Source organism: Pelophylax lessonae (genome assembly GCF_965119305.1).
Source record: "Pelophylax lessonae genome assembly, chromosome: 4".
Classification (NCBI taxonomy): Eukaryota; Metazoa; Chordata; class Amphibia; order Anura; family Ranidae; genus Pelophylax; species Pelophylax lessonae.
The window spans coordinates 301,945,651-301,958,420 of NC_138771.1; the positions used below are offsets into that span (position 1 = coordinate 301,945,651).

At 41.7% G+C, this 12,770-nt stretch overlaps 1 protein-coding gene across 3 annotated transcripts in view; it reads left to right on the forward strand.

Moving 5' to 3' along the window:
* Positions 1–12,770, forward strand: part of LOC309552023 (uncharacterized protein) — a 472,505-nt gene that overhangs the window by 18,495 nt on the left and 441,240 nt on the right. For all 3 annotated transcript variants that reach the window (XM_082252767.1, XM_082252768.1, XM_082252770.1), the window contains exon 2: positions 9,404–9,475. In XM_082252767.1, the coding sequence (XP_082108893.1) occupies positions 9,404–9,475 (72 nt within the window). The remainder of the gene's footprint in view (positions 1–9,403; positions 9,476–12,770) is intronic.

Below are 12,770 nucleotides of genomic sequence, written 5' to 3' on the forward strand. Positions count from 1 at the left end.
CATTACTTATGAGAAATCTTTCCTTGCATTCCCACCATAAGTCTCTTTTCTTTATTAAGTTTACTTAACCATTATTTATAATAAAATACAGCAAGGTAGTTGCTGATTATATCTCACTCAACCATAGAAGGCACAGATCATTGATAGGCATTACGTGAGGCCAATTCAATTAAAGGTAGAATCCTATCTCTCTGTTTACATTAAAAAGAAGAACCTAGATAAAGTGCATGTCCTTGTGTAATTTGTTTCTAATCTCACAAGCAGTGCAGTCAGGGATGTAAGTTCGGAGCCTGACCTTTTCAGCTTGCTGTATCCAGTTTCAAATTCATTAGAGGAAATAGAAGTAGGAGAAACATGTCGGGAGTAGGGACAGCTTTTCTTCATACACCTGATTCAGTAGGTGGCTTCATTCATTTATCGGTATACACTCAAGAGCTTGTGTTTATGTATGCGAAAACAAAGAGCATTAACCCTCTATTGCATCACCTGTCTGCACTCGTATGTTAACCGCGACGTCCCTGATTAAACATCATTGTTTTTTCAATTCATTAAAACCATTCTTGGTTTTTCTTAGCGTGCAGACTGTCTTATTTTATTCCCAGACAAGCTGAGCTGTATTTGTCATTAACACCACACTTAGCACTGCCTCTTCTCTTTTATGAAAAGAGGTCAGCTCGTCTGCTATTTCATATAACCGTGCACCTTTAACCTGCATGGAGCCCCTTGTGAATTTCCAGGAGTACTCGATTAAGCTTTCAATATGTAATTACTGCCAAACAAGTTAATTGCATTTAGAAGCGTCCAAAATTCTCTTGTTCAGTTTGCTCTCATTGATCAGTCTACATTATCCAGCTACTGTTTGGCTTAAATGCAAACAGTTGTTAATGAAAGCCTAATGCTGGATTCATTGGAAAATCAAGTAAATGACTTACTTGCAATGAATATCTGAACTCCTTCTGACTTTGAAGTAGGCTTTCTCTTGCCAGTTACAATGGCTTTTTAGAAATGAAGTGATCCCACCTGTATTTTGGTCAAACTTTCAAGGCCGTGTACCCTAGCTTTTTATCATTATTTCTTTTTTTGTGGGCCATTGTAGATGAACCCTTTAGATGGATGCTGGAATACATTAACCCTCTGTCAAAGGAGAACAGACTGCTGTTTTTCTGTACTTATATGAATATCACACAGCTACCACACATAGTTTGCTTTGTGCTGTGTACAGAGGCATGGGAACATTGAAAAAAATAACCCAAGGAGCAAAGGATTTCTTTGTAATCTTTCCAGCCACTGCCTATTTCCCACTGCTCTCCCTACCCACAGTATATCTAATAAACTGATTTCATGACTCCTATAATGTACTTGCGTAAGCCCGCATAGGCACTTGTTGTACTTGTCCTTGGCTGTATATGTAAATTTTTGGGTTGGCTTGTACCATGTGGCAACTCAAATGACTACTGCCAGATCTGCTACTGAAAAGTTATGGTATGTAATTAAGACTTAGGCCCCTTTCACAGGGGGCGGATCCAATTTGACGGACTCTACTTGCTCAGCGGGGATCGATCTGTTGATCCCTGCTGAGCAGGCATATGACAGATCCGTCTCCGCTCACTGTGCAGAGATGAGTCCTGACCTCCTCTATGGGAAAATTGGATTAAAACAGACAGCCTGTCCATTTTCATCCGATCCCATCTGATTTGACCCGCTGGACGGATGCAAACATATCGCATGTTTTCAGTAGAACTTGTTGGATCGGATGCCAGACAGGTGTCAGCGGACACATGTCTGCTGACATCTGCCTCCCCATAGAGGTCAGTGGGTGGCCTGATCGAGTCTGCCTGAAAAACGGACGGGCGGACCTGATCGGTCTGATCATGTGAAAAGGGCCTTACTTAAATATATTGTCAGGCACTGTCTGGCAGGGTGTTTGTGTCTGCTATGGAGAAAACAATGTTGTGCTTTCTTAGATCTTGGTAAGATTTGGTCTGGGTCTCCCTCCCTAGATCCACATATTACTTGTTAGCCAGGCCTCATTCTTTAGCCCCATCTGTGCATAGGCCTTTTTATATACTGTATAAGCTGACCAGTGCTGAGGACTCTATCACTTTCTCTGCTCTGCTGGTGGATGAAAAGTACATAGAACATAGAAAAGTGATGGCAGAAAAAGACAGAGTAGTCCATGGCGTCTGCCCATTTGTTTTTTTTTTTCATTCTGTTTTTTCGTTAACTTAGCCCCATCTGTGCATAGGCCTTTTTATATACTGTATAAGCTGACCACTGCTGAGGACTCTATCACTTTCTCTGCTCTGCTGGTGGATGAAAAGAATATAGAACATAGAAAAGTGATGGCAGAAAAAGCCAGAGTAGTCCATCATGTAATTTTTTGTCATTCTGTTTTTTCGTTAACTTTATTGTTTAACTATATTTCTATCTTTGTCCCAAGCATGTTTGAAGCCATTTACTGTTGACTGTCTCACTACCCCTGCTGGAAGTTTTTTCCAAGAATCAACTACCCTTTCAGTAAAATAATTCTTTCTAAGATTAGTTTTGAACTTTCCTCCAGTTAGTTTGAGGTCATGCCCCGTGGTCTTAAATTTGGTTTCGTTTTAAAAAAACAACTGCCCTCCTGAACCTTAGTCATCCTCTTTGATGTATTTAAACGTTTCCCTTTCCCTTCTTTCCTCCAGACTGTATTAAGTTTGCTGAAGTCGCTCTCGATATGTTTTATCCCCCAAACCCTTCACCATTTTTGGCTGTGCTTTCTGCTTGTTTTGGGGAACCCATTAGAAGGGCACCCTGTTAGCAGGTGCAGTTAGCTAGTTTGCCATTAGTGGTAACAGGAAATCGTGTAGGTGGGTGTCAGGTCCCCTTGAAGAGAACGCCTTTCTGTGTTGATGCAATAGGTGGAGTTAATTCCCATATAAATTTAAGGAACCTAGAGAGATGAGGCATGGGAGCCAAACACCCATCAGACATGTGCATATAGTCTGCTACTGCCAAGGGCACTTAACAGGCCTGAAGTACCAAATGAGATAGTTTAACACCCAGAAAAATCAGTTGTAGTCTCCCTAACTCTGGTTATGGTCTTATGTGAACGGTAAGCAGGATGCAAGAGGCCTTTTAGGCCAGCCTAAGTGTTCTCTGACGTGAGTGCTAGTACACCTGGCAAGTAAAATTTGGGAGCGTACCTGACTGGGTAGAGCTATGGAATGGGACAGAGCGAGAGTGACTGGTATACTACAGTAAAAGCACCTTGTTAATCTCTCTTTGACGGAAGTGAAATTCTGTGGTTCTAGTATACATGGAGGTTGGTTCCAACAATGTGTGCCCAAGAGTTCTGTCAATTTGTCAAAGTGATGTTAAATGTCAATGTCACGCACATATTCTGGCATTGCACGCCTATCGAGCAGTTTTTGGCAGAGGTTATGGACTGTGTTTAATCAGTCTAGACGATTACCATCAGACCTTCCATAGTAGTCTGTTTGTTGGGACGGGTGGACCCAATGGCACCAAAAAAGGTGATTTGTACGCTACTTACCCTGCTCCTGTATTATACACGTAAAATAATCAATCTGTCATGAAAGAAACTAGTGACCCCTACCATTATGGCCTGGAAGGTGTTAATAAATAATACCTTACCGCTGTACAAAGCTACGTTTCCTAAAAGGGGGGAACCAACTAAGTTTGAAAAGGTGTGGGGCGGTTGGATAAATTATACTTCTACCACTTCGGACTGACTGTCTATTGCAGGGATCCTCAACCTATGGCCCTCCAGCTGTTGTTGAACTACACATCCCATAAGGCATTGCAAAACTCTGACATTCACAGACATGACTAGGCATGATGGGAATTGTAGTTCCCGAACAACTGGAGGACCATAGTTTGAAGACCCCTGGTCTATTGATTAAAGAATTATATTGTGGGCAAAATGCTAAATATATAGAGGCTTTAGTGATGTGGTGATGTGATTTGACTCTGCAAATGTGCGCTTCATTTTCCTTATTTACCTCTTTACTGGAAACTGGTCACTGTTATGGTCTGGAGCTGCATTTTTCACTGGTGCTGGTGTATTGTAGTGCTGACTCTGTTAAAATGTTCGTAACTTTATTATGAAAATTTCAATAAAAATAATTTTCCAAAAAAAAAATGTCAATGCCACATCAGCAAAGTGTGGAAAATCTGCTTCTTGTGTGGGCATTCTTTTTTCATGAATATAAAGGCTCATGGCTGGGGATGTTGTGGGCGGGCCTATGGGCAGGAGTTGGGGACAATATGGTGAAGGCTTCTATCAGCAGTGGATCCTATCGCAGAAAAAGCAGGGAGGGGGCTCTAGCGATTTGGTGCCAACACACAGCAAATCGTGGCTCCCCCTTACAACCCTGGTAGTCAGAGAACTAACATAAGTTTAGTTAATGGCTCAGACAAGCAGATGTTTTGTTTGTTCTATGCTATGGACCTCGTGCATTGAACTTTATTTGTTTATTGCATTGCTGAAAAAAAGTACAGGACAAACTTGTTTGGACAGTTCCTAGGTGTCCTGTCTTATGCATGGTTTACCATGCCATTACCAGCTGAATCTGCCCTCAATACAATATGCATACACCAAAACTAGACCTTTGTTCAAGAAAAAAGAAGGATATAGAAAAGTCAATAGCAGATCGCTAAATGTTAAACACAAACACCCACCACAAAACATACACTGACCTAATGTCGGTCACGGATCCTGCCCAAAACATAAAAAAAGTAATATTAAGCTTTTCCACCTCAAAAAAATTACAAATAAGCATCACATGTGATCAAATATTTATTTTGGGTATATGGTCTATAGCAGAACTTCAAGCATAATTTTTTTCTTAATATTGACTGTGGAAAAAAAAAAGATTACTCATGTGAGGTCTATGCTCTTTTGTGATCGCTGCTTTTCTTTACTATTTACAATTGAATTCATGTTGGATTATATAGCTTTCTTTATACTTCCAGTGCTGCAACTATGAAAACTGCAGCTCCTTTACATAGAAGCTGTACTGTCATATCCCCCCTCCTCTCCCCTTGTCCATTCACAGAACACAGAATAAAAGGCGTTCTGTGAATGGACAAGGGAAGAGGAGGGGTGGATAAGCAAGAGTAAAGCTATAATATCAAGCATTAATTAAATTGTAACTTGTAAGGAAAGGATCCTAAGAGTGGCATATACCTCACATGAGTAAAAATATTTGCCCGGTGTGCTGCTATACCAACCCATGAAATATATCTATCGTTCCATCAGGTTACCCGGGTGAATTAGTGATCGCCATCTCTTGAATTTTAACACGTTTTTATGCTGATTTTTTTCTGAAACCATGTACAGTAAGTGTAATATTTTACAATAAATGTAGCTCATAAAGAGGTTTTACACTATCAGCGTTTATCTCTTTTTGGGATTATTTCCATTGATACGGATGGTTTGAGGACAGAGGATTGAAGTTACCCGTTGGCCTGTCTGAAACTGCTTCCATTTGTCTTCCATATGTGACCACTGCTGGAGGAGACATTATTGCTTGTGTGACTTTCCATAATAGGAGGTCCACACCAGGGGAGGACCTGAGCCAGGGGGCAGGGGGGCAATTGCCCCCCGGACTGCTCTGATGCCCTTTAAAAAGGCTGCACCGCTTCTGCCACAGACATGCCTAAAGTATTCCTGGTGAAGAAAAGTAAAAAATCCCCACTGCTGACCTACTGAGTGTGGGGAGACAAGGACAGAGCGCAGGCCTCTCCCCCACCATGGATGGTGTAAACTGTGTCTGAGCAGAGGCTGGTTCCATGCCCCACTGGAGACTCTCCTCCCCCAGGCAGCCCTGGCTGAGCTTTCCCAGCTCCGCCCAACTGCTTCCTGCTGGCCAGGCCGGTGAGTAGAAAGTACCTGGAGCCAAGCTTCAGCCTGGAATGGGGGTTAGGAGGAAACAGGGAAGAGGGAGGGGGGGAGGGGGGCTGAGTTTCTGCACCATGGGCCTCTGGTTTGTACTTGCCTCCAGGGCCGAAAGTTGCCAGTCAGCCCCTGGTCCACGCTCTTTGGTAACAGTACATCCTTACATGGGGTGACGGTGAATTCACATGGTGAGAGTCGGTTCACACTAGTGCGACTTGTCAGGCGACTTGTCAGCCTGACAAGTTGCGCTCCCTCGCGGTCCATTGACCGCTACAGGACCCTTTCTAATAGGAGCGACACAAGTCGCTCCGACTTAGAAAAAGGGTCCTGTACTACTTCGGGGTGACCTCGGAGCGACTTGCATAGACTTCCATTATGTGAAGTCCCTTCCCGCCATCTTGAAGAGGTAGTCGAGTGTTCTTTCCCTATATAATGCCCCTCTTCAAGATGGCGGGTCTAGAGGCCTGAGGAAGGAGAGCATGCTCCGACAACGCGTCGCCTACGTCATCACGACCCACGCTCTACGCTTCACGCCCAACCCGGAAGTCCGCCGCCGGTAGCGCTGCAAGTGTCCCCTGGGTCCAGATATCGCTGATTCCCACGGTTAGACACGGATCTTCGGAGCACATCAGTTCCTTCCCGCCCAGGCATTGCACCAACCGATCCCTTGAGAGTATATCCACCATGTTTTAACCTCTTGTACATTGTGAGTATCCAGTATGGGGAATTTTTAATAAATACCGAGTCATACTACACTTAGAGTGGCGCTTGTCTTCTCTCCTAGTACACTGCAAGTTTATCTTCTCCACTTGTGATCAAGCTGCCTTCAAGTGTGCATGGACCTGTTGTATTTATGGACTTTATGGACTTTTTAGATATCATTTAGGTCCGTCACTGTCCCACATGTTCCCATAGTAGGTTTATTGAGGTTCACCTCTGAGTCCTTGTTGCGCCATTTTACCCTGTTTGTTTTTGACTAAAGGCAAATAGACTGTGCACTTTGCCCTCAACAAGTGCAGTTGCTCCAGAGCTTAGTAAATGATGTAAAGTTTTGCTTTGCAAAGAATAACCAATCATATGCAAGAAAGATTAAAAAAAAGCAGCATTTTTGCTTGCACATGTTTGGATGATGGAAGTCAGCAGAGCTTTACCTCATTTACTAAGCTCTGGAGCAACTGCACTTTGCAAAGTGCACATTCTATTTGCCTTTAGAAAATCAACCCCTTTCTGTCCAATAAAAAAGTGTGCAGTGGAGCTGTTTGAACACAGCAGGAGGAAGGAAAATTGGGGGTTTGATAAGCCACTGCTTTGGCACACCTGTATATGTTCATTTCAGCTTGAGTTTTTGAGCTCTGTAAACAAGTTTTTTTTTTTTTTTTTTCTTTTTTTAGCAAACCACATGAAATAGCCTTAAGGAATGTGTGTGCCCAGAGCTACACCCACTGGCCTTTGATTACAGTTTTATATGCATAATTTCAAATTTACATAACTAAAAGAAAGTAGGATGGAAGGAAGGGAGGACGGAAGTTAGATCTGACCTTTTTTTTATTAAGTACACCACAGTTTACGTTTGTATATGCAATTTACCTTCTATGTACAGTATATAAATTAATTAATAACAGCCAAATAGTATAACTGTAGAAAATCTACTACACTGCTATTCATTTTTCTTGGAATAAAAATTATTCTTACATTGTTAAAGCGTGACTCCACTTTTGTTGGGAAAAAAACATTCCCCTCTGGGTGATCTCTCTACATTACAAGGATTTTAACCAACTTTGTTGCTGATTCCTACCTTTTGTTATTCTGAAGAAATCATTGATTGGTCCTCTGTGCCTCTGTGCTGAGTGGGTCTAATGGGAGTGGTTTCATAATTATGTAACAGCTGTGGCAGCTGCAGAGCACTAATAAGGAAAGCTGCTGGGTCTGCATCCCTTTAGACATGTTCCTATTGGGAGTATCTCACCAAAAATGACACTTTTGTTGCACGGGGATGCCAGAAATCTGACTTGTATCTTAGTGCAGACTTCTGGAAAAATTGGTGAGCCAATCACACAAGCAGGAAATGATGTTTCTGGGGTGTGGTCAGTACACATTCTGTATACAGAACACCTCCAGGTAGCCATATTGCATTGCATTTTCAGAAAATGACAGTGGCTGCAGATTTGAAAAGGAAAGGTAATTTTTAGAACCATTCAATTACAATATGATTTGTATACGCTATATTGTTTATTCTTTATTTGCTATTTTTTTCCCACAAAAGTGAAGTTACCCTTTCATGTTAAAATAGGGATGTAGTGGTATAGAGAAGCCAACGCATATCATCTGTGTTGGCCAATGCCATATAGTCATCATATAGTCAGAGTTATAATGATACATTATTTTTTGTGATAGTGGTCCTTTAATTACTGATAATGTCTTTATATTCCCCTACACTTATATGCAGGAGAATATAATATTTTTTCACGAGATAATATCTAGAAAGGCATAGTGAAAAATAGCCAGTCACATGGACAGAACTATATCTCTTAACTAGCAACCATGAGGAGGTCTTCAAATCCAGGTCAACACATGTTGTCACACAGTGAGGAACAGCGTGGAGTCTATGTTCACTTTCAATCACTTTGCTTCATCTTGCTAGCTTGAGTATATACATTTCTTAATGTAGGTCTCTTACATAATGTGTGTGTGATTACAATTCTGGAGTACAATGTGATCGGCTAAAAAAAAAAACACCTGATCTTAATAACTGTATGGGCTTTTCTTTTCATGCTGCTATGTCGCAGTAATGCATTGCATAACCAGTGACGGCCATTCTGTGACTGGCATTCTTGTTAGACGCCTTTCTTTGAAGAGCCACTACAATGATGGAAAAGGGACATTATTACTGAAGCAAATCAATTGTAACACCTTAAATAAATTCATCTAAAAAACATAGTAAAGAGGTTTTTTTGATCAACACCATCATTGATTTGGTATATCAGTGGTACATCAATGACCAATACAGATGAGCTCTAAAGGACTTTGCTAAAATAAAGCTGGATTGGCCAAGTTAGGAATTTTCAGACATTTCTGTATCTTTGTCATTGTGGAGAAGAAAGTGTATTGGCCAAAAAATATGCATGATCAGAGGATACCAGCATGCACGTTTTTAGCATTTTCATAGGTGATGTGATCCAGTGACAGTCAACTGATGTCAATGTAATTATTAGGCAGCAGGTCATCCGCTCCAATAGTACCACCTCTTATACCATTTTTACCTGAACTAGATAATTTTAGATGAATCCAGGAATATAAGCTCCCTGTATATAATAAACATACACACACACTCAAGTGGTATGATCGTGTATGTGTTCATGAAAAAAACAACTGCTTGGTGGTTGATCCATGCATTCATGTTAACCTTCCATGTATTGCTTATAGAAGTTTAAAAAGTTGCTGCACACACAATGGTTTTTTATTCTTTACTAACAAACTATTGTTTTTTTCTTGTTTTTACAGAAGGCATGTCCATTTTACTTCAAATTTGCGAACAGTGCAACCCTGTGGGATAGGGGGCTTTACCATTACACTGTAAGTATTTTAGAGTACCGTATTTTCCGGCGTATAAGACGACCCCCCTAATTTTCAAGTTAAAACATAGGTTTTGGGCTATACTCGCCGTATAAGACTACCCCCCTTCCGAAGCAAGGCAACACCATTGAAAAACATCAGATTTCTCATAGCTCTCCAAGGTACCCCAAGTACTGTAATACATATAATCTCTCATAATATCTCCAAGGTACCCTAAGTATAAGTATTACCAGTAGATATAATCTCAAGACACTGGCTGTGTGGGAATCCTGTACCGGTATACTGTATGTACCTTCGGCTACATACAGTATACCGCGCTGAGCCAATCACAGTGAGCGATGTATTCTATTATTGAATGCAAAGCCTGCTCGGATTGACAGAGACAGAGAGGCGGGCTGATGTTACTCCACCAATCCAAGCAGGCTTTGCATTCAATAATAGAATACATCACTCTCCGTGATTGGCTCAGAGCGGTACACTGTATGTAGCCGAAGCTACGGTACATACGGTATACCGGTACAGGATTCCCACACAGCCAGCGTCTTGAGAGATTACATCTACAGGTAATACTTATACTTAGGTTACCTTGGAGATATTATACTCGGCGTATAAGACGACCCCCCATTCTTGGGGGATTTTTTGAGGTTCAAAAGTAGTCTTATACGCCAGAAAATACAGTAAAGTCTTCTTGTCTATTTTTTTTTTAAAAGCACCACTATGATGTTCTTTGCTAGTGCAATCGAAAGTGTTATCAGTGTGATTATAGATGTGGCTTATGAATCTTCATTTACTCACAGTGTCACTGGTATGCAGGCAGCGCCCAATGCTTCTGTGAGCATCTGAAGCCTGCTGGTACTTGTTTTTGGGATTTGGTGCAACTGGCTACCCAGCATGCACCTCCCGATCTCGCACCTACGATACAGCGTGGTACACCGTGGATTGCAAAATTACGCGATGGCAGAGGAGGATGCCCGATATATCTTGACTCCCATTGACTCCTGGGATATCAGTGTCATCAATCCTAGGAGTCAATGGGAGTCGAGATATGACATACATCACCGCAGCGACAAGAGCAGGAAGTGGAGGGACTTTTAAACAAAAAAAAAGGGTAATTAAACAAAAAATAAAATAAAAATAGCCAAAGATTACAGGCACAGGTATCGGCTACCAGTGGGTGTAAGAAAGGGTGGAACTCTGCTTTAAGTGTTAATCTTCCTACAATCTCACTATACAATCTCCTTTAGATCTATAAAAAGCTGTGTAGTACAAGAGCCTGCCCTATTGGATAAAAATTAACTGGTTCTAGTTAGGTGCTTATGTTATTTTCACAGCCTTGGTAAATCTAAAATATGATTGTACAGATATTGTACAGTAAAGCCACAGACACTGCGATTTTCTTTCCTACAACCCTCCAGTGGGTCATTCCTGCCGGGAGAAGACAGTGATTACTTCTAGCGGCTATAATAGCCGCTAGCAATAATCTCATGTAAAATCAAACAGGCTGGTTGTACCCAAGTTGATTGATCCATCAACTTGGGTACAATCAGCCTGCCCATACATGCTTCGAATCTCGGCCCGTCCTTGCTGTACCATCTGAGATTCGAACCATATATATGGCTGGCTTAAGGCTGTAATGTGTATAGTGTGGTTTAAATTCGTTTTTTTGTTTTACCTTTTTTCTATTTGTAAGCTTTAATAAGCTTAAGACAGAGTTGCTCATTGCTTATATTTGGAGATATAACAAGCCTTCCAAAAGATATTATAGAATTTTTTTTTTTTTAGACTGGAATCCTTCCTAAATAATACTGCATATAGGTCAATTATCCTGTTCTGCTAGTTTAATAATATGTTGCTTTATGCATATATTGATGAACATTTTAATATAGTGGCTTACCTAATTGGTTGACGTCACAGGGTGTACCACAGACACAGTCCTGTAGATTGACCTAAATGTCCATTTCACAGGTGTTTACTGCATCTTCATTACCACCAGTGGGGCTAGACATAATTAACATGCTATGCCTACGACAGTGATGCATGTTTTTGCACTTTGTTAAGTAGGTTATTCACGAGGCTAATCCGTCTTTGTATGCCCAAATCTGTATAGGTGTTCTAATGGGGCCATACAGATTATGTAAGTGGACATTATTCTGTTTGTGATATTCATCAATAAGTCATAACTGGTCTATTTATGCATGACATGCAGCGTACATTTAAATGCAAACTCGCTTGAGCGCAGAAATATGAAACTCAGTAGTTCTTTTAAAGATTTACTAAGTTCAGAGGCTCAAAGTCAAAACTCTGTACCAAATACAAAACTTAAAGCGGTGTTCCAGCTGTGGAGAAAAAAAATAAAAGTCAGCAGCTACAAATACTTTAGCTGTTGACTTTTATTATATAGACACTTATCTATCCAGAGAGCCAGCAATGACAGCGCCCCAGCTGCCGCCGCTGCCATTCGCTCTAAGGGAAACCAGCAATGAAGCCTTTCATGCTTCATAGCCGGTCCCCTACTGCACGTGCGCAAAGCCTGCTGCGCAATCTCATTGCCTTGGCGGCGGGGGAAGGTGAATGGGGACGGAACTAATAGGGACATAGCTGTCTCCCAGAAGTGGGGAAGGGTGCCTGTCAAAAACCGGTACCCATTCCCCACTCCCCCCTGAAAGGTGCTAAATGTGGCACCGGATGGGGGGAGGAAGCAGATGAGTGGAAGTTCCACTTTTGGGTGGAACTCCGCTTTAAATAGGAGTTTCGTGACAAAGGGATAACATCTGACCCCAGGATCTTGGTGTTAAATGATTTTGGCACAGGAATACTTGTCATTTGTGCAGAGTCTACCAGTGAAAAACAAGATAACCATACAGAAAAATAGGGTGGGTGTTCTGGCTCAGTTTCTGGATTAGGCTAGGTTAGGGTTAGACAGACTTTAGTTTAAAAGAGAAGTATGAGATTTAAAAAAATAATAATTTTACTCACCTAGGTGGATGCCGCATTTGTCCCCTGCCGCCTCTGCACTGAGACCTGAGCTATCAAAGACCGCTGATCGCTCAGTTCTCAGGGGACTGTCAGTCTTCGACTCTCTGCTCAGCCCCTCTGGCACTAACTGGAGTGCTGTGCTGTGCAGGGGGTGGGAGGGGCTTGCTCAGGCTCTCAGCGGAGCACAAACACAAACAAACACGCCCTTTTACTTACTCAGATGTGAGGGCATGTGACATGTTGTATCCAAAGACTTTTACCATATATCTTCTTCTCTGCAGAGGAGGAGGGTTCTCTTTCAGGTTTCCACATTACTACC